The 26,320-nt window shown below is 37.4% G+C and overlaps 1 protein-coding gene and 1 pseudogene across 1 annotated transcript; one reads left to right on the forward strand and one right to left on the reverse strand.

Moving 5' to 3' along the window:
• Window positions 1-9,619: 9,619 nt before the first annotated feature.
• On the reverse strand, window positions 9,620-10,542 carry LOC100468466 (olfactory receptor 11H2-like; the record flags this gene model as incomplete). The annotated part of the gene is given in 2 exon segments (XM_011218254.3): window positions 9,620-9,891; window positions 9,894-10,542. Coding segments are annotated over 2 exon segments (921 nt in total), but the record flags the coding sequence as incomplete, so codon positions are not given.
• A 14,996-nt stretch (window positions 10,543-25,538) lies between these two features.
• On the forward strand, window positions 25,539-26,314 carry LOC109488751 (annotated as a pseudogene).
• Window positions 26,315-26,320: the final 6 nt, after the last annotated feature.

Here is a 26,320-nt window from a genome sequence, read left to right on the forward strand (position 1 = left end):
AATAAGGCTGTGTCTGTGTTCTATACTACCATCACCCCAATGTTAAACCCACTCATCTACACTCTGAGGAATGAGTATGTAAAGAATGCCATAAAACGGATATGGAGTTGCAAGGTCTCCTTGAAGGAAAAGCAGGCAGGATAGCTCATCAGAATTGCAAAATCAGAGAAGTAGCTGATACATTCAGTGGTCTGTAACTTAGTAATAAGTTTAAGGAATAGCCTCCAAAATTCAACTCTCTTGTAAGTTTTCCTTGAACAGGCAAAAATTTGAGACAATTTTCTTTTTCTTTCTTTAGGTGGGCTAAACTTAGACCTTTCCATACTGTCAAGGTTTATCTTCTCTTATTTTATCTTAAAGATTTTATTTATTTATTTGACAGAGACAGACAGCCAGTGAGAGAGAACACAAGCAGGGGGAGTGGGAGAGGAAGAAGCAGGCTCCCAGCGGAGCAGCCTGATGTGGGGTTTGACTCCAGAATGCTGGGATTAGGCCCTGAGCCACAGGAAGACGCTTAAGGACTGCACCACCCAGGTGCCCCTATCTTCTCTTACTTTAAAGTAGGAAAGTAAACGGTGGGAGTATCTCATTTAACTGCTTTAGATCCCTTCAGCTCAAGTTAAGGTTTCTTAATGCATAGTGAATAGAATGAGGTTACAAGAGAAAGATAACTCTGAGGAATCTGACCATTTCTCTTAAAAACAGAAGTGTATCTCCCCAGAGAATGCCTCCTTATATCCCTCCCACCCTCTCTCCTTTCCTTCTCTTCCCCCCTCCTCCTTTCCTTCTTTTCTTCCTTTTTTTCCTTCTTTCTTTCATTCCTAGGCTTTCTGCACAAATATCATTTAATATAGTAGGGGAAATTGATTCACAAAGAGATAATGATAACACAATATAACAAATACAGAAGTACATACATAGAAATATACACTGCATACAACTAAGAGGTTAGTGTAAATTCACAAACTGCCCAAAGGATGGCCTCTGTACAAGGGGGAAAGGAACATTTTACATATTTCAATGTGGAACAATGTTTTAAAGAACTTACTGGAAAATTTGAATACTCTATCATCCCAGTAACATATTGTTTTTACTGAAAGGTATCCTACTTTTATTTTTGCAATACACAGAATAGAGTCATTAAAGCTACTAAAATGAATTGACATTTGAACTATTGAAATGACTAAATCAAAGAGATGTATTATAACTTTTTGGCTAAAAGTATTTTCAATTTTTCAAAAGGACAAAATGGATTCTTTTTGTTGTGTTAATTTTTTTAAATTTATTTTATTTTCCAAGATTGCATTTATTTATTTGACAAACAGTGAGAGAAAGAGAAGAAGCAGGGGAACAGCAGGTAATGGGAGAGGGAGAACCTGGCTCGCTGCTGAGCAATGAGCCCGATGTGGGCCTGGATCCCAGGAACCCAAGATGATGACGTGAGAGGAACGCAGACACTTAACCTACTGAGCCAACCAGGTGCCCCTTTTGTTGTGTTCTTAATATGATCAGATAATAGCTGGGTACCCTCAGTACTTCAGAAAAGGGAGTTTTATTTTGAGGAGCTTTTAGATCTTGCTTCTTGACTCACGTCTTTCAAGAATTCTGCCCTGATTATTTTCATCTAACATTTATTTTCTGTGTGCCTTAAGCACACCTCCATATAGTTTATAAAATGGTATCAGACACATTTTTTCTGTTTTTTTTTTCCTCTTAGTGGATTTAATCTAATTTCTACAGCTTATTAAGGATGTAAGTAATGTATCTCTGCACTCAAACTTTCTATACATGATCACCACTAATACTTTGTTGCATTTCCTTATAGTTATTTTTCATATTACCTTTCCTCTGCAAAAAGGGATCAAACTGTCCTTTTTATTAATACCTATTTGAAACAATAAATACACTGAACTTATATTTAAATTTGTGGGCTACATTAGTTTTCCCTTTCCCCCCTAAGATCTATATAAGACAACAGCAACAACAACAACAACCATAAAGGGGAAACAAGTTTAGACTCACAGTAACAAAGAAAACAGGACAGTAGTGAGAATCTTCAGACAAAAGAGTCCAATAAATGTTTGCAAAGGAGAAGACAAAGTGTGGTAACTGATTTGGCTGGGTAGAGAAGGCTAACACTAAAGTAGGAACTGAGGGGGATACTGAGGAGAAAAATACACAGATTGCTCATCCAGAATCCTTGACATGTTTGAGATGCCAGGACACCAGAAAAGGGAGATGGTGGGTTTCAGGACTAGTAATAGGGAGATTAAGAGACAGGAATGGTTCAGTCTCCATTCTCTCTTTTCACTCTCAGATGCTCACACAGGCATACGCTTCACAAACAGAATATTGACCTCTTTGCACTAAGAAATTAAATTATTTTAGAGCAAAGTCTTTCAGTTTCTGCCTTTGAACATCACAAAGAGAATGGCTGCCTTTCTGCTAGAACTCTGGCCAGAAGCCCACTGATTAGTAAGATCTGCTCTATCGATCCAGAGCATTTGGGCAAAATTTTGGTGCCAAATTCTTTAACGCACATAAGATATTTGTGGTAAAAGTGAGAGTTTAGGGGTCACCTGGGTGGCTCAGTTTTTGGGCCTCTGACTTTGGCTCCACATGATCCCGGCATTCTGGGATCGAGCTCCACATCAGGCTCATCTGCTGGGAGCCTGCTTCTTCCTCTCCCACTCCCCTTGCTTGTGTTCCCTCTCTCACTGGCTGTCTCTCTGTCCATCAAATAAATAAATAAAAATATTTTTTTAAAAAGTGAGAGTTTAGGAAGGCCCCACGGTTTTTGGTGGGATCTGAGATGATGCAGAAAAAAATTCACTTTAAAAACTACTGATATCTTCACATTGATCAGAGAAAATATTTGTAATCCTGAAATGTCTATGCTGCCCAGAGAAATCTATACATTTAATTCCATCCTGATCAAAACACCAATGGAATTTTTTTAAGTGCTGGGACAAACAATCCTAAAATTTGTATGGAACCAGGAAAGACCCCGAATTGCCAAGGAAATGTTGAAAAAGATAAAGCTGGGGGCATCACGTTGCCTGATTTCAAGCTATATTACAAAGATGTGACCACTAAGACAGCATGGTACTGGCACAAAAACAGACACATAGATCAATGGAACAGAATAGGGAGCCCAGATAGGGACCCTGAATTCTACAGTCAACTAATCTTCAACAATGCAGGAAAAAATATCCAATGGAAAAAAGGCAGTCTCTTCAATAAATGGTGCTGGGAAAATTGGACAGCTATACACAGGATGAAACTCAACCATTCTCTTACACCTTACACAAAAGTAAACAAAATGGATGAAAGACCTCAATGTAAGACAGGAATCCATCAAAATCATAGAGAAGAATATAGGTAATAACCTCTTTGACATCGGCCACAGCAACTTCTTTCAAGACACCTCTCCAAAGGCAAGGGAAGCAAAAGTGAAAATGAACTTTTGGAACTTCATCAAGATAAAAAGCTTCTACACAGGAAAGGAAATAGTCAACAAAAGAAAGAGGCAATCCACAGAATGGGAGAAGGTATTTGCAAATGATACTACAGATAAAGGGCTGGATCCAAGATCTATAAAGAACTTCTCAAACTCAACACCTTAGAAACAAATAATCAAAACTGGGCAGAAGACATGAACAGACACTTTTCCAAAGAAGACATAGGAATGGCTAAGAGATACATGAAAGAATGCTCAACGCCACTAGCCATCAGGGAAATTCAAATCAAAACCACATTGAGATATCACCTTACACCAGTTAGAATGGCAAAAATTGACCAGGCAAGAAACAACAAATTTTGGATATGTTGTAGAGAAAGGGGAACCCGCTTAAACTGTTGGTGGGAATGCAAGTTGGTATGGCTACTTTGGAAAACAGTATGGAGGTTCCCCAAAAAGTTAAAAATACAGCTATTGTATGACCCAGCAATTGTACTACTGGGTATTTACCCCAAAGATACAGATGTAGTGAAATGAACGGGCATACGTACACCAATGTTCATAGCAGCAATGTCCACAATAGCCAAACTCTGGAAGAAGCCAAGATGCCCTTCAACAGATGACTGGATAAAGAAGATGTGGCCCTTATATATAAGGGAATATTACTCAGCCATCAGAAAGGATGATTACCCACCATTTGCACTGACATGGATTGAACTTGAGGAGATTATGCTAAGTGAATTAAGTCAAGCAGAGAAAGACAATTATATGGTTTCACTTACATGTGGAACATAAGGAATAGCATAGAGGACATTAGAAGGAAGGGACAAATGAAGGGGGCAAATCAGAGGAGGAGATGAACCATGAGAGACTAAGGACTCTAGGAAACAAAGTGAGGGTTTCAGAGGGGAGGGGGGTAGTGGGATGGGTTAGCCCAGTGATGGGTATTAAGGAGGGCACATATTTCAATGAGCAGTGGGTGTTATACACAAACAATGAACTGTGAAACCCTACATCAAAAACTAATAAAGTACTGTATGGTGACTAACATAATAAAAAATTTCTAAAAAAGATACTTTAAAAAATAAACAATAAAAAATTATACTTGGAAACTAAATAAAATGAGAAATAAATAAAATTAAGACAAATCAATAGAGGGTTGAAAAATGGAGGGAAAGAAGTTCTCCAAGAAAGTAGAATTTAAAAAAGTCAAAAAAATGAAAAAAAGAAAAAAATTATGAAAAATCTAGATAAGAGGTAAAGAAGTCAACTCATATTTGTTCCAGGAGAATAGAGAAAACAGAGGGGAAGAATTTAAAAGAAACAATGAAAGGAAAACTCATCGCAGGAGGGTTTAAGTCTCCAGATAAAGAAGGTGTACTGAGTGCCCACCCTAGTGATGAGGAAACAATAACTAAGGCACAATATTATGCAATTTTATTACCCTAGAGGTTGAGAAGATTATAAAATTATTAAGAGGGACAGAAAGAAAAATAGGCCACAAAAAGTATGCAAAACCCAAAAGGCATTAGAGTATTCAGTAACAACACTGGACCCTTCAGTACAGTAGAAAAGTACCTGAATCTGATTTTCAACCTAGAATTCTAGACAGAACAAAACCATCAATCAGGTATGAAAGTAGAATAAGACCTTTTCAGTCATGCAAAAATTTACAAAATTTACTCTATAAGGACACTTTCTTTGAAAGTATGGGAAGATGTGTCCCAGCAAAAGCAACAGAGGAAGAGATAGGATCAAGAAATCAGTGCAGGGGTGGCCCAGAGCACTTTAAAGATGAGAGCTGTCTAGGGGCATAGGGGGTGGTAGAAACGGATGAAAGCAGAAGGATAGAAGCCCTAGAAAGGGAGGCTTCAGAAAACAGAGGATAGTGGGAATTTGTATTATCTATGGTGATAATGGAGCATGGCCCATGTGTCATTCAAAGACATTGTTTCCTTATTTATTTTGTGTCTAAATGATCTGTCCATTAATTTAAGTGGAGAGTTAAAGTTCCCTAGTACTACTGTATTCACATTAACTTTTCTCTCTTGTCTGTTAATATTTGTTTTATGTATTTAGGTATTCCAGTGTTGTGTGCCTAGATATTTCCAATTATTATATCCTCTTTTGGGGTTGATCCCTTTATCATTATTTAATACCTTTCTTTGTCTCTTCTTATAGTCTTTGTTTTAAAGTCTATTTTGTCTGATACAAGTTTTGCTACCCCAGCTTTTTTTTTTTTTAATTTTCTGCTTCCGTTTGCATAGTGAATGTTTTTCATAACTTCACTTTCAGTCTGTTTGTGTCTTTCCTTCTGAGGTGTGTCTCATGTAGGCAGCCTATATATGTGTCATTTTTTTCCATCCATTCCACCACTCTATTCCACCAGAGAATGAAAAAGAAATAGGCAGGTTAGAGACCCATCATATTAACAAATTTCATGCCTAAAGTCACATCACTCTAAAAAATGTTTTCAGGATCCATCCCTCCAGGCCAGCGTTCTGCATCTGTTCTGAATTCCTAAAACACTAAATAGCTAGAGGACTAGTTTAATATTAATAAGCTCTCTACACCCATACCTACTGCAATTAGTTCCTTTTCTTCATCCTCTTATATGCTTTGCCTTGATTAAATCTTCCCAAATTCATAGGCTTTTCCTCCCATATTGTTGTATGGGTATTTATTCTACAATATTGTTGATGGGAGGACTTAGGTTGAAAACAAGAAAAACAAATAATGGTCATTTAGACTAATTTGATTTTAATTGTCCATTGTTAGCAAACAAAGAGGTTATGTTCATGTGAGTTGACTTTTAGCCTTGATCTGTTAATATATTTTATAAGCATATATATTTTGTTGTCCCACAGGTCCCCGAAACTTTTAAACACATTTTAAAATTTTTACCAAAATGTAATTGACATATAACATTATGTTAGTTTCATGTGTACAAAATAATGATTCAATATTTGTATGTATTGCAACATGGTCTCCATAATGGGTCCAATTAACATCCATCACAATCATGACACATAATTACAAGGGTTTTTTCCTTGGGCAGAAATCAAATAGCTTTTTCCTCACTGGGTGGGGTGGGATTCAACAAGTCAGAGACCCAGTTGTTGGGTGAAGCATTAGATGTACAGCTGAATGGGATTATCTAGTAGTTTCTTTCCATTCTTAAGAACCTGTGACTGGATGATATGTAAACTTGCTATTGGGTAAAGATGGTTCAGCGATTATGCATCAATTGGCAAATGCTCTCCTGAGTACGGCCATAATGCCTACAAGGAAGAAAATCCAAAACTCATCCATAGACACTTTTTTACAAAATTGATGTTAAGACCCATCATTCATCTTCTGAATTAGAATCTCCAGGTACAGGGTTCAGGGCAAGTACAATCTGTAAAAAGGTCCTATTGATTTTGATACTCCTAGTTGAGAGTCAATGATGTATAACAATACTAGAAGTGGAGAGGTTAACTAGGCATTTGAAGAACACAGAGAACACATTATCTGTGAAAGGGCAACTTACGCATTAAAATGAGAAATGTATATGATCTTAGATATGATGTATTCAGTAAAGTAGAGATTTATACAATAAACTATTGAAAGTAGAAATCTGATATTAAGTTCTACTTTCTTCTCATGAAATAAGTGCCTATGATAATAACATAATCATCTGTTTTGTTCTGGGATGCGTTTGTTTATAAAATGTTTTTTCAGTGTCTTGACTATACCAATGATTTAATGCATGTCTGATGTTCTCTTACGTAAGGACATTCTTTTTGTATATGTGATTCAAGATTTGCTCCTAACTTATGTGAACATAGTCTTTGTCAGTTGTATTGCTGAGAAAGCCTGCATTTGCTTCAACACCCTAACATTTCTGCTTCATGATTCAGGAATATCTATATTATTGGTGTACTCTATCACTCTCTAGTCTGAGTGTGCATTGTTTTGACTAGTTAACTCTGTCCCAATGCCCATGTTTTCAGCTACATTCTAGTAATTGGGAATTTTCTTTTGGACAGAAAATTAACTTCAGAATGAGAGCTCATACTGAGAACAGATTCCCTGTGGACAAAAGCATGAAATTCTGTAATGATGGACATATTTGAGTGTTTACATTTTGTTGGGCTCCCTGGCAAGCAGATTAATTCACTTGGTCCTTACCACAGCACTGTGGAGAAAGTTCTATTATATTTACCTGTTTAAATATGAGGTAATGGAGGCACACATGAAGTCATGCAGGTGGGAGGAGCCAGAATTTGAATTCAAGCTGTCTGGTTCTTACCACTACCCCATGCTGCCTGTTAACTACAACATTATTTGTGATTATCTGCTCACAAGTGAATTAATTAAGTAGGCTCTGTGCTGAATGTTTTTGGTTTTCCTGATCTACCTCTGATTTTAGCTGTACAGATGGCGGGAAATCCCTCGGGAGATCAGGTTCAGGCTGATGGCATCCGTTCCACCTCAGTCCATGCCCATGTGTTGTTCTGCCTTCTTCCCAGGGCCTTTTCAGAGGTCACACTTGCTGGCTTGGCATACCAGCTAATGTATTTTGGAAACATAAGGAGTTAAGGTGCAGCCATAGTTAGTCGATAAATGCCTTAGCTTCATGCCATTCAGGCAGACAATTCTCGGAGGTTCTAGTAGATTCAATTCCTCACTGATTACTGTAGCTTCTTCTCATTCCTGATTCCTGGTTCCTGAAACTAATTCCCAATAAACTACCTACACCCAAGGCTTCACCTCAGTTTTTCCTTTGGAACAAACCAAAATAAGTCCTTCTCCTTTGATTGTGTTGGTAACAAATTGTAAACCACCTGGTAATGAAAGGATTTATTTCTGAAAGTTACATTCACTAACTTTCTCAGTAGAGAGATCAGTATATCAAATTATTCATTTAATGCCCTGACTAGAAGTATGTATACTTGAGCAATGTAAAATATTAAGATCAGAATAGGTAAAAGGCAAGCTTTATATTTAAAATGGGAGGACTGGTTGCAAAAGATGTGTCAAATAAGACAATATGAAGCTTCTACAACATATGTGTTCTTAGGCACAGGACATTTAGGAAAACATACATATGTAAGTTGAAGATGTGGAAATTAAACTGTCTATGTTTATGTACCTCTTAGAAAGTCTTCATGTACTCCCAGGGATATACAAAACCCAGTTTGAGGATTAATTCTCCCGAATACTATAAGTATGTACGCCAAAACTAAACCAAACCAAAGCAAAACTAATCACAGGGCACTTTGAGTGTAAAGGAGGAAAAGCAATGTATTCCACGTCTCAAGAAAAGTTGAGGAGATCTGTTGTAAAAGGGCTTTGCCAAAAGTAATGGGAGGTGATTTTCATGGGGGAGTCTGAGAATTCTTCTGATTATGATAAGGAACACGAAAGCACAGAATTCATCAATGTCCATATTAAACTAACATTTATTGCCTGCTTTCTATGTGCCTGGGATTTTTTTCCAACTTTTATAACATTATCTCATTAAAACCACACACTAATTTTCTCTGGGGTAGGAATTACCATTCTAATTTGAGCTGAAATTAAGTGACTTGCCAAATTCATATGGTTGATTAATAGAAGGTTTGAGTTCCTATCCAAATTTCTGATTTAAAGCCTCATACACTTTCAAAGATATCACGAGATGATTGACAAAGAAACCTAGCTAGAAGTTGAACAGAAATATGAGGCTTTCCCTCTCCCCACTGCAGAGCACACATGTCTAGTATTGCATTGACTGAAGTTTTCCCTAACACTAATTTCAACCACCACAAAACCCCAGGCAAAATCAGATATTTCTTTCTTTGTGTTTCTGTGACAACCGGTACATATATTGATAAGATATTTATTGCATTTTATGGTGATTATCATCTTACCTGCCTGCCTCCCCTACTAGATTGCCAGTTGAGGGAAGAGACTGTGTCTGAATTATCTTCAGAATTATCTTCATAATCCAGTACTAAGCAAAGTGTCTAATACGGAGGAGGCTTTCAGAGACTATTTGTCAGATGAGTGACTGCACAAATGAGTGAAAGTAAAAGGGTGGCCATTTCACCCATAACACACTAAACTAGATTATTCCACACTTCTGCTGGGTCTACTGCCAAAGACTTTTAAAGAAATTTTAAACTTTTCCAGAACTTTCCAGAGAGCATTTTTCATTTCCTTATTCCTGAGACTATAAATCAAAGGGTTGAAGAGTGGAGTCACCATTGCATAGAACAAGGTCATGATCTTTGGCATCAGGGTAGAGTGGCTGTATCCAGGGCTCACATGCATCACCATAATGGTCCTGTAGAATAGCAGCACCACAGACAAATGGGATCCACACGTTGAAAAGGCTTTATGCTGACTAGATGCTGAGGGAAACTGAAGCACAGCAAATAGAACCAGGACATAGGAGAGGAGGAGAAAAAGAAGCTCAGGAGGATGATGAGGGAGTTTAGGGTATAGCTGATGAGCTTGGACACAGGGGCAGGAGCACATGAAAGGGTCAGCAATGGGCCTGAGTCACATACAAAATGATCAATTGCATTAAGACCACAGAAAGGCTGTTGGGAGATGAGAATAACAGGTACCAGATACCAGAGAAAGCCACACACCCAACAGGAAATCACTAGGTTGAAACAACGTTGCACTGTCATAATTGTGGCATAATGCAGAGGATGACAGATGGCAAAGTACTGATCAAAGGCCATTGCTGAGAGAAAGAAGCACTCCGTGGAACCCATGGAAAAGAAAAAGTATAATTGAAGGAAGCAGCCAGTGAAAGAGATGGCTTTGGTCTCTGAGAGGAAGTTGATCAGTGTGTTTGGAACAGTGGAATTGACATACCAGATTTCCAGGAATGCAAAATTCCCCAGCAGGATGTACATGGGTGTGTGGAGATGCTGGTCCCAACACACAGCACTGATAATGGCTCCATTTCCCACGAGAGTCAGGAGGTAGACAATTGAGAAGAACATAAACAGGACAACCTGAATCTCCCTGTTGCAGGAAAAACCCAGAAGGATGAATTCCCTCACTGACTCAGAAGAAGATCTGGAGCCAGACATGTCCATTTAGGCTGTAAGCTGTGATGCAATGAGACATCACCATGAGACCAAATTCTAACAACTGAGCATAACAGACAAGGTCTTTCACGATCTGATCTTTATCTACTTATTTAAGCTCATGTCTTTCCTGTGCCCCTTTGAGTTCTAGGCCCAATAAGAAAGGAAGAGTGGCACTTCCACCAAATGACATGCTGCTCTCCCTTTCTGAGGTGTCTGTTCCTTCTTCCTTCTTTCCTTCTCTCTTCCTCTTTTTGCCCATCTCTTCTGAAGTTCTTCCTTTCCCTTTTTCCTCCTTTTTACTTTATTATTATTATTATTATTATTATTATTATTATTATTATTATTGGTCTGGGTAACTTGTACTTGCAATTTACACTATTAGTTTAGTTGCCTCCTTCATGAACTATTGCTAGACTCCTCCATCATGTAGTAATTGTTTTGCCATAGCATCCAATATATGTATATGCAAATTTCTACTATGCCCTATCATAACAAGTTGCTTTTCTATCTCTTAATCTGTAAGCTTCATGAGGCAGAGGTTGTATTTTTCATTTCTATATTATCAATGCCTAGCACAGCACAGTCTCCTTCTTACGTGTGCCAACATATTTGCTGAATCAATATTAAACAAAGGACACATTATTTTGTAAAGCTAGAATGAATGAGAAGTGACATTCTGAAAGCTGTAGTAGTTTTCTGCACTGAATAATTTACCCTTTACACCTTGTATCATGGATATTTCTTTACATATCTTAATTTACCTACTCGACTATCAAGCTCTGAGAACAGAGACTGAGTGTTAATCATCTTTGATTCCTTTTCAGTATCTAACACATTATCTTTTAGGCAATATTTACTATGTGATTGCTTGTTAAATGAATAAATCATTATACCTTCAGTTGAATCTTCATTCAGTTTTCCATCTAGAAGCCTTAGTCATTTCACATATATAAGGAAAGGACCTTGTAGCAGGGAGGGAAGTGGTGGTGGCAGATGAGAGTAAGGGCATGTTGAAAAGAGGAGGGGGTAGACCAATATGGTATGTGATTAACCAAATGTACCTTTTTGTCTCAGATTGTCCCAATTTTAGCACTGAGGGTCTTGTGATTCAGGAAGCCCATTAGGCCCAGGGGAGCCATGATGGATGGTTGGTCACCCTATATGAGATCCTGAAGTTGAGCCAGCCTACCTGAAAAATGTATATGCACTGGTTCCTTTGGATCCTACTGAGGTCTATTTGTTTCAGTTGTCCACAGAGAAGAAGGAAAGATTGTTGGCATGGCCAATGAAACTGCTGAGAAGACACCTGGGGACCAGAACAAGGAGCTGCCTAAATTGCTTTTCCAGGACTGCTTGATGTCCTGTGCAGTCTGAATACCCTAGTTGTCAACTGAAGCTACACGGCCAAGGTGCTAGGGTGGGTAGATCCAGTCCTGACAGGTTTCTTTCCCTCAAGACCGAATTACTCAGTAAAGCAGCACTTTTGGATCCAGAAGTATTTTCTTTCAGCAACTCTGCTCCTCTTTTTTGAGCTATTCTTTTGGATAGCTGCTACTTCAATTCAGATCTCTCTAAAGGCATTATTAGAAGACAAATATTCCATGAAGCCCTAGAAAAAATATAACTGGAGGAAGTAACAAATGAGACAGATTGACTTAGTAGTTAAGAAGAAATAAGGTTTGGCACTCTGATCTAGATAGAGTTGATTATCTTCTAAAACATTTAATGCTCTGCTTTCTGATGTTCAATCTTCTGAAGAAAATCTATCCAACCTAGGGAAAAGAAAGACCTAAAAAATGTTTAATCTAGTTTGTTCATTTAAGGTAAAGAAATACTTTCTTTTCCCAAGGAGTCTTCTAGTGTTGGTATTAAGTATATTTATGTCTGACACGTCCTTCAGATCTCTTAATTTGTCCATGCCATTACCCCAGTTTGGCCAGGATTTCTGCTAGGGTCTCCTACTCTCAGCTTGCAGTGATATCATGGGATTTATTTTTACCAGATAAAACCATTACTGAGATTTCCCCAGTCATGGTTACTCACAAGTTAAATATATGTGTGTGTGTGTGTGCGTGTGTGTGTGTGTGTGTGGTTATGTATGTGTGTGTAAAAACAAAACATGAAGAGCCAACATTCTTTTATTTTTTAAATGCACTCATGAAACATCTCAAAACTGATTTGCTTTTCCTAATTTCATTTCCTGCTAAAACTTCCTAGTGGAGAGTATTTGTGTATTGTAGCTTTTGTCTTCAGTTCTGTGTCTCTTTGGGACCCTGTAGTGATGTGTAGATACGGCTTCTAAAATGGAATCAGGGAAACAATAGGTTCAGTGCTGTTTATTATCTTCTATGGGTTCTTTGTCATAACTGGACTCTTATTTTCAAAAGAGCATACTGTAACTTACTTGGAGTTGTGAAAAAGCTGGAAAAATTAATATTTTAGGAAACAGATTCATCTATACTTACCTTAGTTTCCCAGGAATTGAAACTATTTGGATTTTGTCCTTCAGATCTTTTATCAACAACAACAGAAAATTAGGATTATTTCTCTAGGGAAAAAAAAAGTAGGGACATGATGTAATTTCTGCATATGTGGGAGCTATGCCTGGGAGGACTGGGTCAGCTGTGTCCTTTCTTCTCAGTCTCAGTCTCAAAAGTATGGATTCCAGGACCTTCACTGAAAGACAAACTCCCTTTTGTACAATTAACTGTGCAGCGACTGCCAGAATCTCATTAGGGGAAATGCGTGAAGATAATGCATGTGAGATATTGAACGTTGTTTCCAATTTTTAATTTGCAAGAAAGGATTCAAGTAACACCTGTATAAAATGTTTAATCCAGAAATGGTGTTCTAGAGAGGACTCTATTCTTCATATATTTTTGGTATGTATTTCCAGAGATTGGCCCCCTGTGTATTTAAAAAATAGACTCCTCACTTCAGTAGCCCTTTGGGCAGGCTAGTCTCTCAGGCCAGCATCTACCTTTACCTTCTGTGATTAAGTGCCTTCAGGAGAGCAACTAGGAAAAATAAGCAGTTGTGTGGAATGAATATGTGGCAGTGTCTCCGGAACTCAAAGCTAATTATGAATTGTCCTTTACTCTATAAAACCAAGGTTCCTCTAGGGAAAAAGCCATATAGTCAATCTCCAGAGAGATACAGAAAAAAATTTTCTGGCTTGTGAAGAATTAAAAATAGACAAATTAAAGACAATGACACCATTGTTTCTAGTGCATGAAGTAAATCCATTATAGCACATTTTGGGGTTTCTTCAGCATCAATGGTCTAATTTAACTAGCTTTGGACTTTAAAAAAATTTTTTTAAGATATGTATTTATTTGAGAGCAAGAGAGCATGAGCCGGGGAGTAGGGGCAGAGGGAGAAGGAGAAGCAGGCTCCCCATTGAGCAGGGAGCCCAATGTGGGCCTCAATCCTGGGACCTCAGTGTAGGCCTTGATCCTGGGACCCCTGGGATCATGACCTCAGCCAAGGGCAGAGGTTCAGTTGACTGAGCCACCTGGGCACCCCTATTTCTATTAGCTTTGTGCTGTCATAGCATGATGAGTTCTCTTAAGATTCTTTCAAATATTTCCAATATTCTTCTAAGCTTTACTGTGTGCATGCATTTTTTTAAAGAGCTTTCCTTTTTTCATGAGTATAAGTTTCCTGCATATATCTTTAAGATATCACCATGTGAATGCCTTTCTAGGGAATTTCTGGATCAGGCAGAGTAATACAGAATAATAAAATGCTCATTCCCATTTTGTATTTGAGCAAAAAGAATAATTGAAATATAAAGCATTTATAGGTCAGTATCATGCAATGTGGGGATCTCTGTGCATCAGCAGTCAGTTTGAGGTAGCAGAACCACCGCATGCATAGGGTGTTGGGAATGGGGGTACAAAAGGTAGAGTGAACAAGAACCAAGATGCATTTCCCCACTTAATTTTGTCTAGGATCCATTCTTTCTATCTTAATGTCATCTGTGGTAGGCTATCATAGGTTGCCTACTATATTGGCTTTTGTACCATCCCAAATGGAAGTATGTCCACGTTGTAATGAAGTGAAGAAAGATTTTCCAACTTTTGTGTGCAACGTGGTAGGGAATTTCACATTGTGATGGAAATGCTTTTATGAGCATCAAGCTTGCAAAGATCTTTCCCTTCTATTTCACAAGTTGGAAATTCACTGGAATTTTCTTCTGCTTTTGTGGACAGTAACATTTGGCATGTAGATTTGTTTTCTGTGGTATTTAGATTCACTTTTTGCTGACATAGTCCCTTTTTTGCAGCTTCACCACGAGAGTTAGCAGCCAGCAGGCATTTCTTCTCCATAACAGTTAGGGATCTGCATTTTTTTTCTTTAACACCCATCCCTCCCAACCCTAACAAAACAGAAAGAGATAAGGACTTTAACTGATTTTTTTTAAAGTCTAGACATCACTTCTCTTACTACCTTTCCTTCATGAAGCTACTGAGAGCTTCTTCCATCATGGAAATTGATTTAAACTTCTCTATGGTGTTGCACTTTCATCCACTGACACCAGGTAGATGTGTCAACACACTGGTTAATGGATATGGGATTTTTTTTTTGGAGAAAATATAACTATCCAGAATAAAAAATATAATAATGAAAATTAAAAACTCATTGCACAGGTTTAATAGTGGATGGGAGAGCACATAGGAGAATAAATTAACTAGAGACTACATCAGAAGATGGACATTAATGCATTGTGAAGAGACAAAAAGAGAAAATGAAAGAGAAGTTAAATGTGGAAGTCTAACATTGGTAATTGACAATTCCAAAGAAAGGAAGAGTCAAGTGATATTTAAAGCCCTAATATCTGAAAAATTTTATAGATTTGGTCAAGCACAAAAATCTAACTTCAAAGAGCAAGTCTAACACATTCTAACAGTATAAAATTAAAAATTTGTGCTATACAAATTATAAAAAATGGAAACTAAAGACAAAAGTAATAACTCAGGGGGCATGAGTGGTTCAGTCAGTTAAGTGTCCAACCCTTGGTTTTGGCTCAGGTCATGATCTCAGGGTCATGGAATGGAGCCCATGTCAGTCTCTGCACTCAGCGGGGAGTCTGCTTGAGATTCTCTCTCACTCTCTCCCTCTGCCCCTAACTTCATTCACCTGTGTGTGTTCTCTCTCTCTCTCTCTCTTAAATAAATGAATAAATCTTCAAAAAATAATAATAGCTGAAAAGGAACAGGGGGAAAACAGATTAGCATTCCAAAAACAAATTAGGCAGAAAGTTGATTTCTGAACAGTTACAGTGAAAACCAGATACAAGAGATTATATCTTGAATGTTGTGGGAATGGGAGGGTAACTTCCTTACTAGGATTTTTATCAGCAAGAACAATATCTGTGAAGGATAATGTGGTAAAATAAGGTAAAGACGTGATAAATAGAAGCAATGTGGAAAAGGTGGAAAATGTGCACTTCTTAACTGTGATAATAGGCAAACTTTGTGTTTTCCTTCTTTAGGCATAATTATTTAAAAAAAAATCTTTCTCTGAAAGTTCTTTTATATATGATGTGTGATAAGCCCAGTGTGTGATGTCTGAGTGTTCTGTTTCTTCTGTCTGAGGTGTTTGTTGGCTCTCATGCATAGCACCTTGTTTCATGATATATTGTGGTAGGTAAAATAATGGCCTCCATAGATGTCCATGGCCTAAATCCTCAGGATAACATATTCAAACTCTGTCAACCTGCTACTTCACATGGCAAAATGAATTTTGCAGATGTGATTAAGATTAAGGACAGGGGATTGTCCTCATTTCTCTCAGTAGGCCCTTTCCTGCAGGAACCAGAGAGATGGTAGCCTGAGAAGGAATTCACTTACCCTTGCTGGCTTTGAAGAAGGAAGAAGGGAGCTACCAGCCAAGGAAGAGGGGAAGCCTTTAAAAACCAAAGACGGGAAGGGTATAGATTCTTCCATAGAGCCTCCAGGAAGGAATGTAGCTCTCCCTACACCTTGATTTTTAGCCCAGAGAGGTCTTGTCAAACTGCTAATCTTCAGAACTATAGCATGATAAATTTGTTTAAGCCACCAATTTGTGGTAATTTGTTACATTACGTTGCCAATAGAAAAGTAACACAGGTAATTTTTGCTCTGTCTGCTTATTGCCCTTGAAAAGTTCTTTGTGGGTTTTCTCTAAGACCTAGCAGGAGAACACCTTCCTTCCCGGAGGATTTGTGTTTGTGTCTGTCAGGCACCTGAGGACACTTTGGTAGGGATATTGTTAAGCAGAGGCAAAGTCTGAGATTCCCAATATATATACTAAGGCTGCTACCTTCATGAGTGTCTCTGTCTGGTACAGACTTCTCAAAGGTTTTTCTCTCCTCCATGGCCCTACCATATTCATTGTTAAGACACCCTTCTGTGCAGTTCATTTGAATTGGGTTAGGAAGCACACTAAGTTCTGTTTTATTTTTTAAATTTTAAAAATATTCTTTGTAGTTGGCCCACAATGTTAGTTTCAGGTGTACCACATAGTGATTTGAGAAGTCTCTATGTTATGCAACGATCCCCACAAGAGCAGCTATCCTCTGTCACCAGGCAACGCTGTTACAATAACATTGACCATATTCCCTATGCTGTGCCTTCTATTCCCTTGACTTATTCATTCCATAACTGGAAGCCCATGTCTCCCACTCCCCTTCACCCATTTTGCCCATCTCTGCATTCCCTCCCATTTCTCAACCATCAGTTTGTTCTCTATATTTATAGATCTGATTCTTCTTGTTTGTTTATTTATTTTGTCGTTTAGATTCCACATATGAGCGAAACCATATGGTATTTGTCTTTCTCAGTCTGACTTATTTCTCTTAGCATAATGCTTTTTAGGGCCATCCATGTTGTTACAAATGGCAGGATCTTGTTCTTTTTTATGATTGAGTAATATTCCATTGAGTATATATATACCATATCTTCCTTATCCATTTGTCTTCCTGGACACTTAGGTTGCTTCCATATCTTGGCTATTGTATATAATGCTGTCTAAACTAAGAGAGCACATTATTTTTTTGAATTAGTGTTTTTGTTTTCTTTGGGTAAATACCTAGTAGTTCTGTTTTCCACTTATCCTAAAGATGTACCTCTTTGTATCCCAGTTTAAGATGAAGAGTATTTCCTAGGGGCACCTGGGTGGCTCAGTCGGTTCAGCATCTGCCTTCAGCTCAGGTCATGATCTCAGGGTCCTGGAATCGAGTCCTGCATTGGACTCCCTTCTCAGCAGGGAGCCTGCTTCTCCTTATGTCTCTCCCCCTGATCATGCTCTCTCTCTCTCTTTCTGTCTCTCTCTCCCCTCATTCTTTCTCTCAGATAAATAAATAAAATCTTTTTTAAAAAGAGCATTTTCTATAAGGCTCCCCATCTAGGGAAGACCCTGAGCCTTAACTTCCTTTTGCAAAGCTTCTGAAATGAATCCCCAAATTCACCACATTTGGAAATGCTCTCAGAAAAAAATGAAAGTTTGGTGTTCCAGTGTTTAATTTTCTGGGTTCTGAATCACCCAAAAAATCCACTTTTGTTGTTGCTTTCTCTCTTGTTAGCTTTTTGATGCATTTCATCAATTTTTTTTCCCTGTTGGTAGTAATTCTGAACAATATAGTTTTCCATTATTAGTAATTAAGGCAACTCCTGTCATTTCCACTTCTAAAAAAATCTTAATTTGTCCATTTCTCTTTGTTTCTACTGCTTTCACATTAATTCATGCTTTTTAAAATATCTTATCACTTAAAAACACCAAATCTATCCATTTATGTCTTTTTCCTTTGGCATATCTTAGTGTTAATATTATTGGTTATTTTCCGGAAGGCAGTCAGTTACCTGCTTTCCCATTTTCACCTATCTGATCCTTCTAGAGTGATAGTAAAAAAAAATTTATGAAATAATTTCAATTACTTCAAAAAAATTCTTTTGAATTCTTTCCACTCTTTTTAGAATAAAGCCAAAACTACTTACCATGACCTCTAGGACTCTACAGGTTCTGACTTCTGACTACCTATTCAAACTCATCTCATACTCCCCCTTATTCATTGTACTTCAGTCACAGTGCTTTCTGAAGTTGACACCTCTTACTTGCTCTCTGTCACATTGTTTTATTTGTTCATAGCAGTTATCAAAATCTGCAATTATTTTGTACCTTGTCTGTCTTTCATATTAGAATGCTTACTCCGTGAGGGATAGTATCGCTTCTATTCTGTTCAAAATCATAATCACCTCAGTCATTAGCACATTGCTGGCATATATTTGTAGCTCAATAAATATTTGTTGAATGAAAATACATATTCTTTTTTTTTCCTATAGGAGTTTTTACATGATATCTGTGTTCATATTTGTTTATCACCTATGGCTGGGTTTGTTAACTGTAGGAGAAAATTCACTGTGTGTTTGTAAATGACAAAATATTTTATCCTCCTTGTATGAGTACCAAATATTTTTCTTGCTCCCATAAGAAATCCATACATTCAATTTTAATGTTTCTTCAACTTAATGGAGCTCCAATTCTAGTTGGTCATAGAGTAAAATAAGTGCTTTCATAAATTCTAAACAAGGGAAAGAATTTCGAGGGGAGAAAGAAATTCAATTTCTAATAATTTAAATGTGCTAGCCTTTTAAAAAAATATATGAACAACTTCTAACAGAAACTGCTAGCTAAGAGGCATTTATATGTAAGAATCCAAGTTCAGTTATTCAGAATGATTCCTTGTACAAATCAGAATGGTTTGGCTAGTTGAGTTTTGAAAGAGCTGTGTTTTTGTTCATCATTTTATTACAAATTAGAATATAATACAAATATGCATTTTATTTTTTGTAAGACCACTTTGTTTTCACATGGAAAAACTGTTTAATCTGATTTTAATAAATTTCATCTACTGGTTTCACTGATCACATGAGCTAGCATTACTTCTACATATCTTGCATTTCTTAAAAATGTACTATTATGTGTTCAACCAAATTGAATTTTATTTCTTTTTTTTATTATGTTGTTAGTCAGCCTATAGTAAATCATAAGTTTTTTTGTAGTGTTCAATGATTCATTAGTTGTGCATAACACCTACTGCTCATCCCAACATATGCCCTCCTTAATACCCATCACCCGGTTGAATTTTATTTCTGACAAATGTTTCTGTTATCAGTAGTAATTGTGTTACTCTGGAATGTCATTTTTTAAAAAAGATTTTATTGATTTATTTGACAGAGAGAGACAGCAAGAGAGGGAACACAAACAGGGGGAGTGGGAGAGGGAGAAGCAGGCTTCCTGCAGAGCAGGGAGCCCGATGTGGGGCTAGATCCCAGGACCCCGGGACCATGCCCTGAGCTGAAGGCAGACGCTTAGCGACTGAGCCACCCAGGCACCCCTGGAATGTCATCTGATACATAATTTCCAATATCCTTTGTTAACCCTAAGACCTTGGACTAACAGTAAATTGATATAATGAAAAATATTTGGATACTTGGACAACACTTAATAAAATAGAACACAGAAACATTGATTATGAGGTCCAGTTTTAATTTGCTTCTTATTTTATGTATTATCAAATAGTTACCAAATAACAGTTTGACAGAGCATTTAGCTACCTTTAGACTATGTTAAGACACATCTATATTTTTACCTCTTTAAGAAACATTAAAGGGTTGTGTTTGACTATAGGCATTTATAATGTATGCCTATTGCTGTTCTGCTGAGATGCTTGTGTGTGAAAGATATTGTCAAGTATCGTCTCTTATTTTTCTCCATGCTGGTGAGGAAATAGAAGTTACTATCTTGGTCTTTGGGGGCTTCTAAAACAAAAACACCATAGATTGGGTGGCATAGGAATAGATATTTATTTCTCACAGTCCTGGATACTGGGAAGATAGATGTAATAGAACACTGCTAAATTGGGGCGCCTGGGTGACACAGCAGTTAAGCATCTGCCTTCGGCTCAGGGCGTGATCCTGGCATTATGGGATTGAACCCCACATCAGGCTCCTCTGCTATGAGCCTGCTTCTTCCTCTTCCACTCCCCCTGCTTGTGTTCCCTCTCTCACTGGCTGTCTCTCTCTCTGTCAAATAAATAAATAAAATCTTTAAAAAAAAAAGAAAACTGCTAAATTGTGTTAATTTGTGTGTGTGTGTGTGTGTGTGTGTGTGTGGTAGGAAAGGATATCCCAAAGGTTTATGTTGTATTGCCCTTTAGGACATTAACCAGTTTACATATAACTTAGAAATTTTATTTCAATGTTCTTTTTTATACTCTACATGAAATCACATTTTTATATTCTCTTTTGAACTGGCCTCATCACCCTATTCTCCCTCATTGAAGAGTTAAATATAATTTTTGACATGTTTTCATCATGTCATTGAAAAATTTATTTATAACATTAAAATTATACTTTGACAGCAACAATTTATAAAAATATTCAATTACTAATGACAGCAGTTGTGTTTTCCATATGAGCTTCATACATAGGCACCAATTAATAAGCTGTTTGAGACATCATCAAGAAACTCGGGTATTGTGTGAAGGCTCTGTAACATCTTGCAGGGAGTTTTTCTGCTTCTATAGCTCCTGATGATAACTTGGCATTTAATCAATCAGCCTTGCTTACTTCAGGGCCATGGATGAGACAGAAAACAGTGAGAATTATTTTACTCAGTTATAGACTAACACACAAAAAGTGGTAACATATCCAGTGTCAAATTAATTGATCCAAAGTAAGCAAAGGGGAGAGCTGTGTTAGGCAATAAGGTCTGTTTCAGAGCCTGTACCATCTAAGGTCAGCTTTAGCAAGAACTGAAATTCAACAACAGTAGTCTAGGGAATCCCAAGTCTCATTAGGCTGAGCAGTGGCATAAGGACCATAAAAGTCTCAGACACATCCAGAGCTCTGGGGACAAGAGATCTTTCCAGCTGTACAGTGAGACCACAACTGGGGCTTAACGTATAAGGAAGCAGTTAAGGGGCAACTGTGATGGTCATCTGATAACTTCTAATTTTGCCGGACTGATACTTTGTAGAGATTGGTGGGATGAACAGCAGCATAACATATTCCTTCCTTGAACTCACATAGCTCCTGACATGCAGTCATGTAAGTTTCTCAGATGTGTTTATTCAAAGCTCCACTTAGCTCCCTTGCTCCTCTTTCTGTCATTGAAGCCATTTTGATACCTCTCTGACATTCATTATTTTTAAATTTAAGAAATCCTTTGAGTTGCTCCAGGTTCATACACTTGGAAGCATTCACAGAGCAATGGCATTCTCATAGCATCAGGGAATTGTTGGACTGTGGTATAGGAAGGTGATAACAAGACAGGATCGACTTAATGTAATAGAAAGCACTGGATTTGTGGCAGTATTGTCTCATTCTAGATCCTCTTTTACATTTATTTATTTCAGTTGCTTTTTGCTAAATTCTTCACTTCTCCTAAACAAAATTTAAGATGCAGTATTTCAATCAAAGATTAGAACAGAAAGATTATGTCCTTCTCAGTAGGAAACACCATCATGGGTATCATCTTCAATGAATGGTGTCCATTTCTTGGTGTTTCAAGAGAAATTAGAATTACAACAGATATCCCCAAAATAAGTTCACATGGCATTTGAGCAACTCTCTTTCTGTCATTGTCGTGATCAAATTTCTTCTGAGAATTCTCTTAGCTCAACACAGACAAAAATAAACAGACAAAATAGCAAAATATAGTTTGAAAAAAATACAACCACTCCCACAAGGAAAATTTTATTCCCTTTCTTAGTATTTTCTGCATAGAACTCTCTGGTTCCTTGCCTAGAAAAACTAGAGTAGTTGCTCAGCTGTCCATAAATAGCCCTTGATTGTTTAAAGAGTTTGCTGATGTCCTCTTTCCTCCATGCTGCATTGGGTACTTCCATAAAGACTTTCATTTCTTATTAAGCATTCTCAATGTCTTTGGCTCATTTTGCCAACTTAAAGACATTTTAATTGACTTTTGGGATTCTTGGTTTATTCTTAGAATGTGAAGCATGAAAACCTTGAGAGGGTCTGACCCTACAGCTAGGAAAGTGATAATGAAGCTGGCATTTCTGAATATTGCTTCTCAGATCCCACCAGGAGTTTGGCATAGGAAAGGCTGTTGTGGTGGAAGGTGGTTTTAGGTGATGAATATTCCTTCATGCTGATGGGGATGGTGCTGTTTTGTCCTTCATGGAAGAACTCACAGGCTGAATTTCTTAATGTGACCAGAGACTTCAGAAATGTAGAAGCTAGAGGTATTTCTGTCAAGCATGGCAGTTTGTCAGCATTGAAAGTGAACTTTCCCTATTGGGTGGCATTATGTTTTCATATTATCTGAAGGCAGAAAATTTCTTGAGTCAGTAGAAAAATTTAAGAATAACTGGAATCTAGTCCATACCTCAGTTACAACTCACATATATGCTTGTCTGTATCTGTATCCTGAAATTTAATAATGTCAACATCACTATTAGTCAAATCCTATTATGCTAATGTCCTAGGAATGATCTGAAAATATTTATTGTACTCAAGTCCCCAAATATTAAATATTACTTTAGAGAGGTGGATCATAGACTAGGACTTAAAAATGTTTTGTGGTAACTTGGTTTTAATATCTTTTACACACTCTTATTTAATCTGCCCTTATGATTATTTCATTTTAAAATGGTCTGTTTTAGTACAAACTTATCTTTCTCTATGCCTGTGCTATGGAAATAATGTGTATAATGCAGGTGACTACCCTTCACATGTTTTGTTTTCACATTAGGAAATAATCACATTTTTTCTCAGTCATAAATTACAACAATGCTTTGGATTCTGCTTTTCCACTTGTTTTTTCCCCCTTGTTTTCAGAAACCTCTTCTCAATTTTTTTAAAAATAACTTTGGTTGGTCTTTCTCAGATTCTTCCTAGTTTTCCAATGATGAGCTTTGAAATTTGATAGAAGATTTTAATGAGAGCTTGACCTGGTCTAATTAAACATCTTAGATCATTGGAGAAAACACCAGAATGCCATCTCCATATGGAAATTCACAATCCTTGGTATATCCAAAGAAGATTAGAAAATTTCCATTGTATCAGAGCTCAAGTAGGACTCTACCTATGACAGAAAATCGTTTCCTGTTTTTATTTATTTATTTTTACTTTGTTTGTTTTCCAAATGGTTGCATAGAGTGAGGTGGTTCCTTCCATTATTTATCAGATTGTAGAATTAGATGCACCTGGGCATCTAACTCCAGAGGCAGGTGAAGAGGATGGTCATATATATGCTGTGACCAAGGCATCCAAAAGTACCTTGGGCCCTGAATCTCTCTCTCACTTGCTTATCTTGAAATACTGTATAAACTGAAATTTATTGGTATTAAGTATTTTTTTCTTTTTGGAATATCTGATAACTATCTCACATAATTTTCCCTGAATGATTTGAGAGAACCAAGTGCAACATGGAATAGGTAACAGGGACTGAGGACAGAAAAATGCAAATTTTGTCTATATCAATATTTTACCAAGAGCTAGTTCTACATTGAAACTATACTAATCTAGGGAGAGAAACATCTGCTAATTTTTCACTGCTTCAAGGGAAGGAATGTGCCAATGTTCTCTGATTTTTTATTTGTAATCTGAGATATTCTTACCAAATTCTGGGAATGAATGTATATTCATTCATTCATTCATTCATTCATTCATTCATTCATTCATCCAAAAGCAGCATAATTCTGATTTCCCATATTACCCTTTCCCACGAAACGGGTCATGGTGAACCTCTTTTGTACCTGCCTCAGTGATATGGATTATGGTGTTGGTCTCTTCTTTTGGTGATTAGTGTATTGCAGCCACTGTCCTACTCATCTTGAGTCTGATGATTCCTTTAACTTTAAAGATAAAGATATTATTTCCTCATACCTGTTCTCTACAAACTTCCCATCCTCTGTCACCTGGGATAATAAATAAATGCAAGCATGAGTTTTCTGTCTTTTCTAAATGATTTATTTCCTAATTTGTACATTCATAATAGCTTTTAACTTTTGTACAGTATAGCAATTTATAGCACAAAGCATTCTTCTTTTAATTTGATAAATAATCATATAGTAAGCATTGTGGTGTGAGTACAAAGATGAATAAGATATATTGCCTATCGGCACCTGGGTGGCTCAAACTGGTTAAGCATCTAACTCCTGGTATGGGCTCAGGCTCCGTGCTCAGCATGGAGTCTGTCTGAGATTCTCTCTCTCCTTCTCCCTCTGGACTACCCCCCACTGTCTCTCTCACTCTTGCAAATAAATAAATAAATATTTAAAACAAAGAAATATTGCATTACTTTTGGGGACTTAAGTCATTTTTATGTAAGTATATTTTGTTCATAAATAGATTATATTTGATTCTCAAAACAAACATGGACAATATTATATCCCTATATTAGATTGAGTAAACAAAGAATAAAACTCGGGTTTGATACCTTGCCTGAGGTCACTGCACTGGTGAGTGGTAGAGCTGGGCATTGAATCTAGATATTTCATTCCAGAACACTTGCTCTTAGAGGTTATAACATTGTCTCTTAAAAAAATTGACTGAATTGCGTGGAGCACTGTTAAATGCAAACAATGAATCATGGAACACTATATCAAAAACTAATCATGTACTGTATGGCAACTAACATAACATAATAAAATTAAAAATATATAAAAATGGGAATGATTTTCCCATTCTCATCATCTCATGTCCAGTTCATTGTCTCCCTCCCTCTCTGGTTTGTTCTAAATGCAACTTAAAAGCATTATAGGAATGAAGAGTCAGAAGGTAAGCAAACTATTCCTCATTCTATTTATACAGTAATGTATATTTCCTTCCTTACTGAACTTTGGTTTTCATCTTAGAGTATGATTCTATAAACATATAAACTCAAAATCTGATTATATATACATATATATGTATATATACAACCATTTTTCTTAGTCTTTCTTGTTGCGATTTGATTCTTTTTTCTCTAGGTCACTTGGTATTCCTGATTCAATGAAAAAAAGAAATGATTCCAAGGTGACAGAATTTGTTCTTCTGGGCCTATCATCTTCCTGGGGGTTACAACTGTTTCTCTTCTTAATATTTTCCTTATTTTACATGACTGTTGTTCTGGTAAACCTCTTGATAATGGTAACAATGCGAGGTGATGCCCATCTGCTCCAATCTCCTATGTACTATTTTTTGGGGGGCCATCTGTCCTTCATTGACCTATGCCTGAGATGTGTTACCGTGCCCAAGATGTTAGGAGATTTTCTGCAGCAAGGCAAGATCATCTCTTTTTCAGGGTGCTTGGCCCAGATCTACTTCTTGCACTTTCTGGGAGCCTGAGATGACTGCTGACAGTCATGGCCTATGATAGGTATGTTGCCATATGTAGTCCTTTGCAGTACCTGACAGTCATGAACCGCCAGCTGTGCTTTCAGTTGGTTTTGGCCTGTTGGTGTGGGGGCTTCATCCACTCTATCACACAGGTCACACTGGTGATCCAGCTGCCCTTCCATGTCCCCAATGAACTGGACAACTTCTACTGTGATGTCCCACAGGTCATCAAGCTAGCGTGCATGGACACCCATGTAGTAGAGGTGCTGATGGTCTCAAACAGTGGCCTGCTATCTCTCATCTGTTTCTTGGTCTTGCTATTCTCTTAAGCCATCATCCTGATCACCCTGAGAACTCACTTCTGCCAGGGCCAGAGCAAGGCAGTCTCCACCTGTGCCTCCCACCTAACTGTGGTCATTCTGATCTTTGTGCCATGTGTATTCATCTATCTGAAG

Source organism: Ailuropoda melanoleuca, chromosome 20, assembly GCF_002007445.2.
Source record: "Ailuropoda melanoleuca isolate Jingjing chromosome 20, ASM200744v2, whole genome shotgun sequence".
In the NCBI taxonomy this organism is placed as follows: domain Eukaryota; kingdom Metazoa; phylum Chordata; class Mammalia; order Carnivora; family Ursidae; genus Ailuropoda; species Ailuropoda melanoleuca.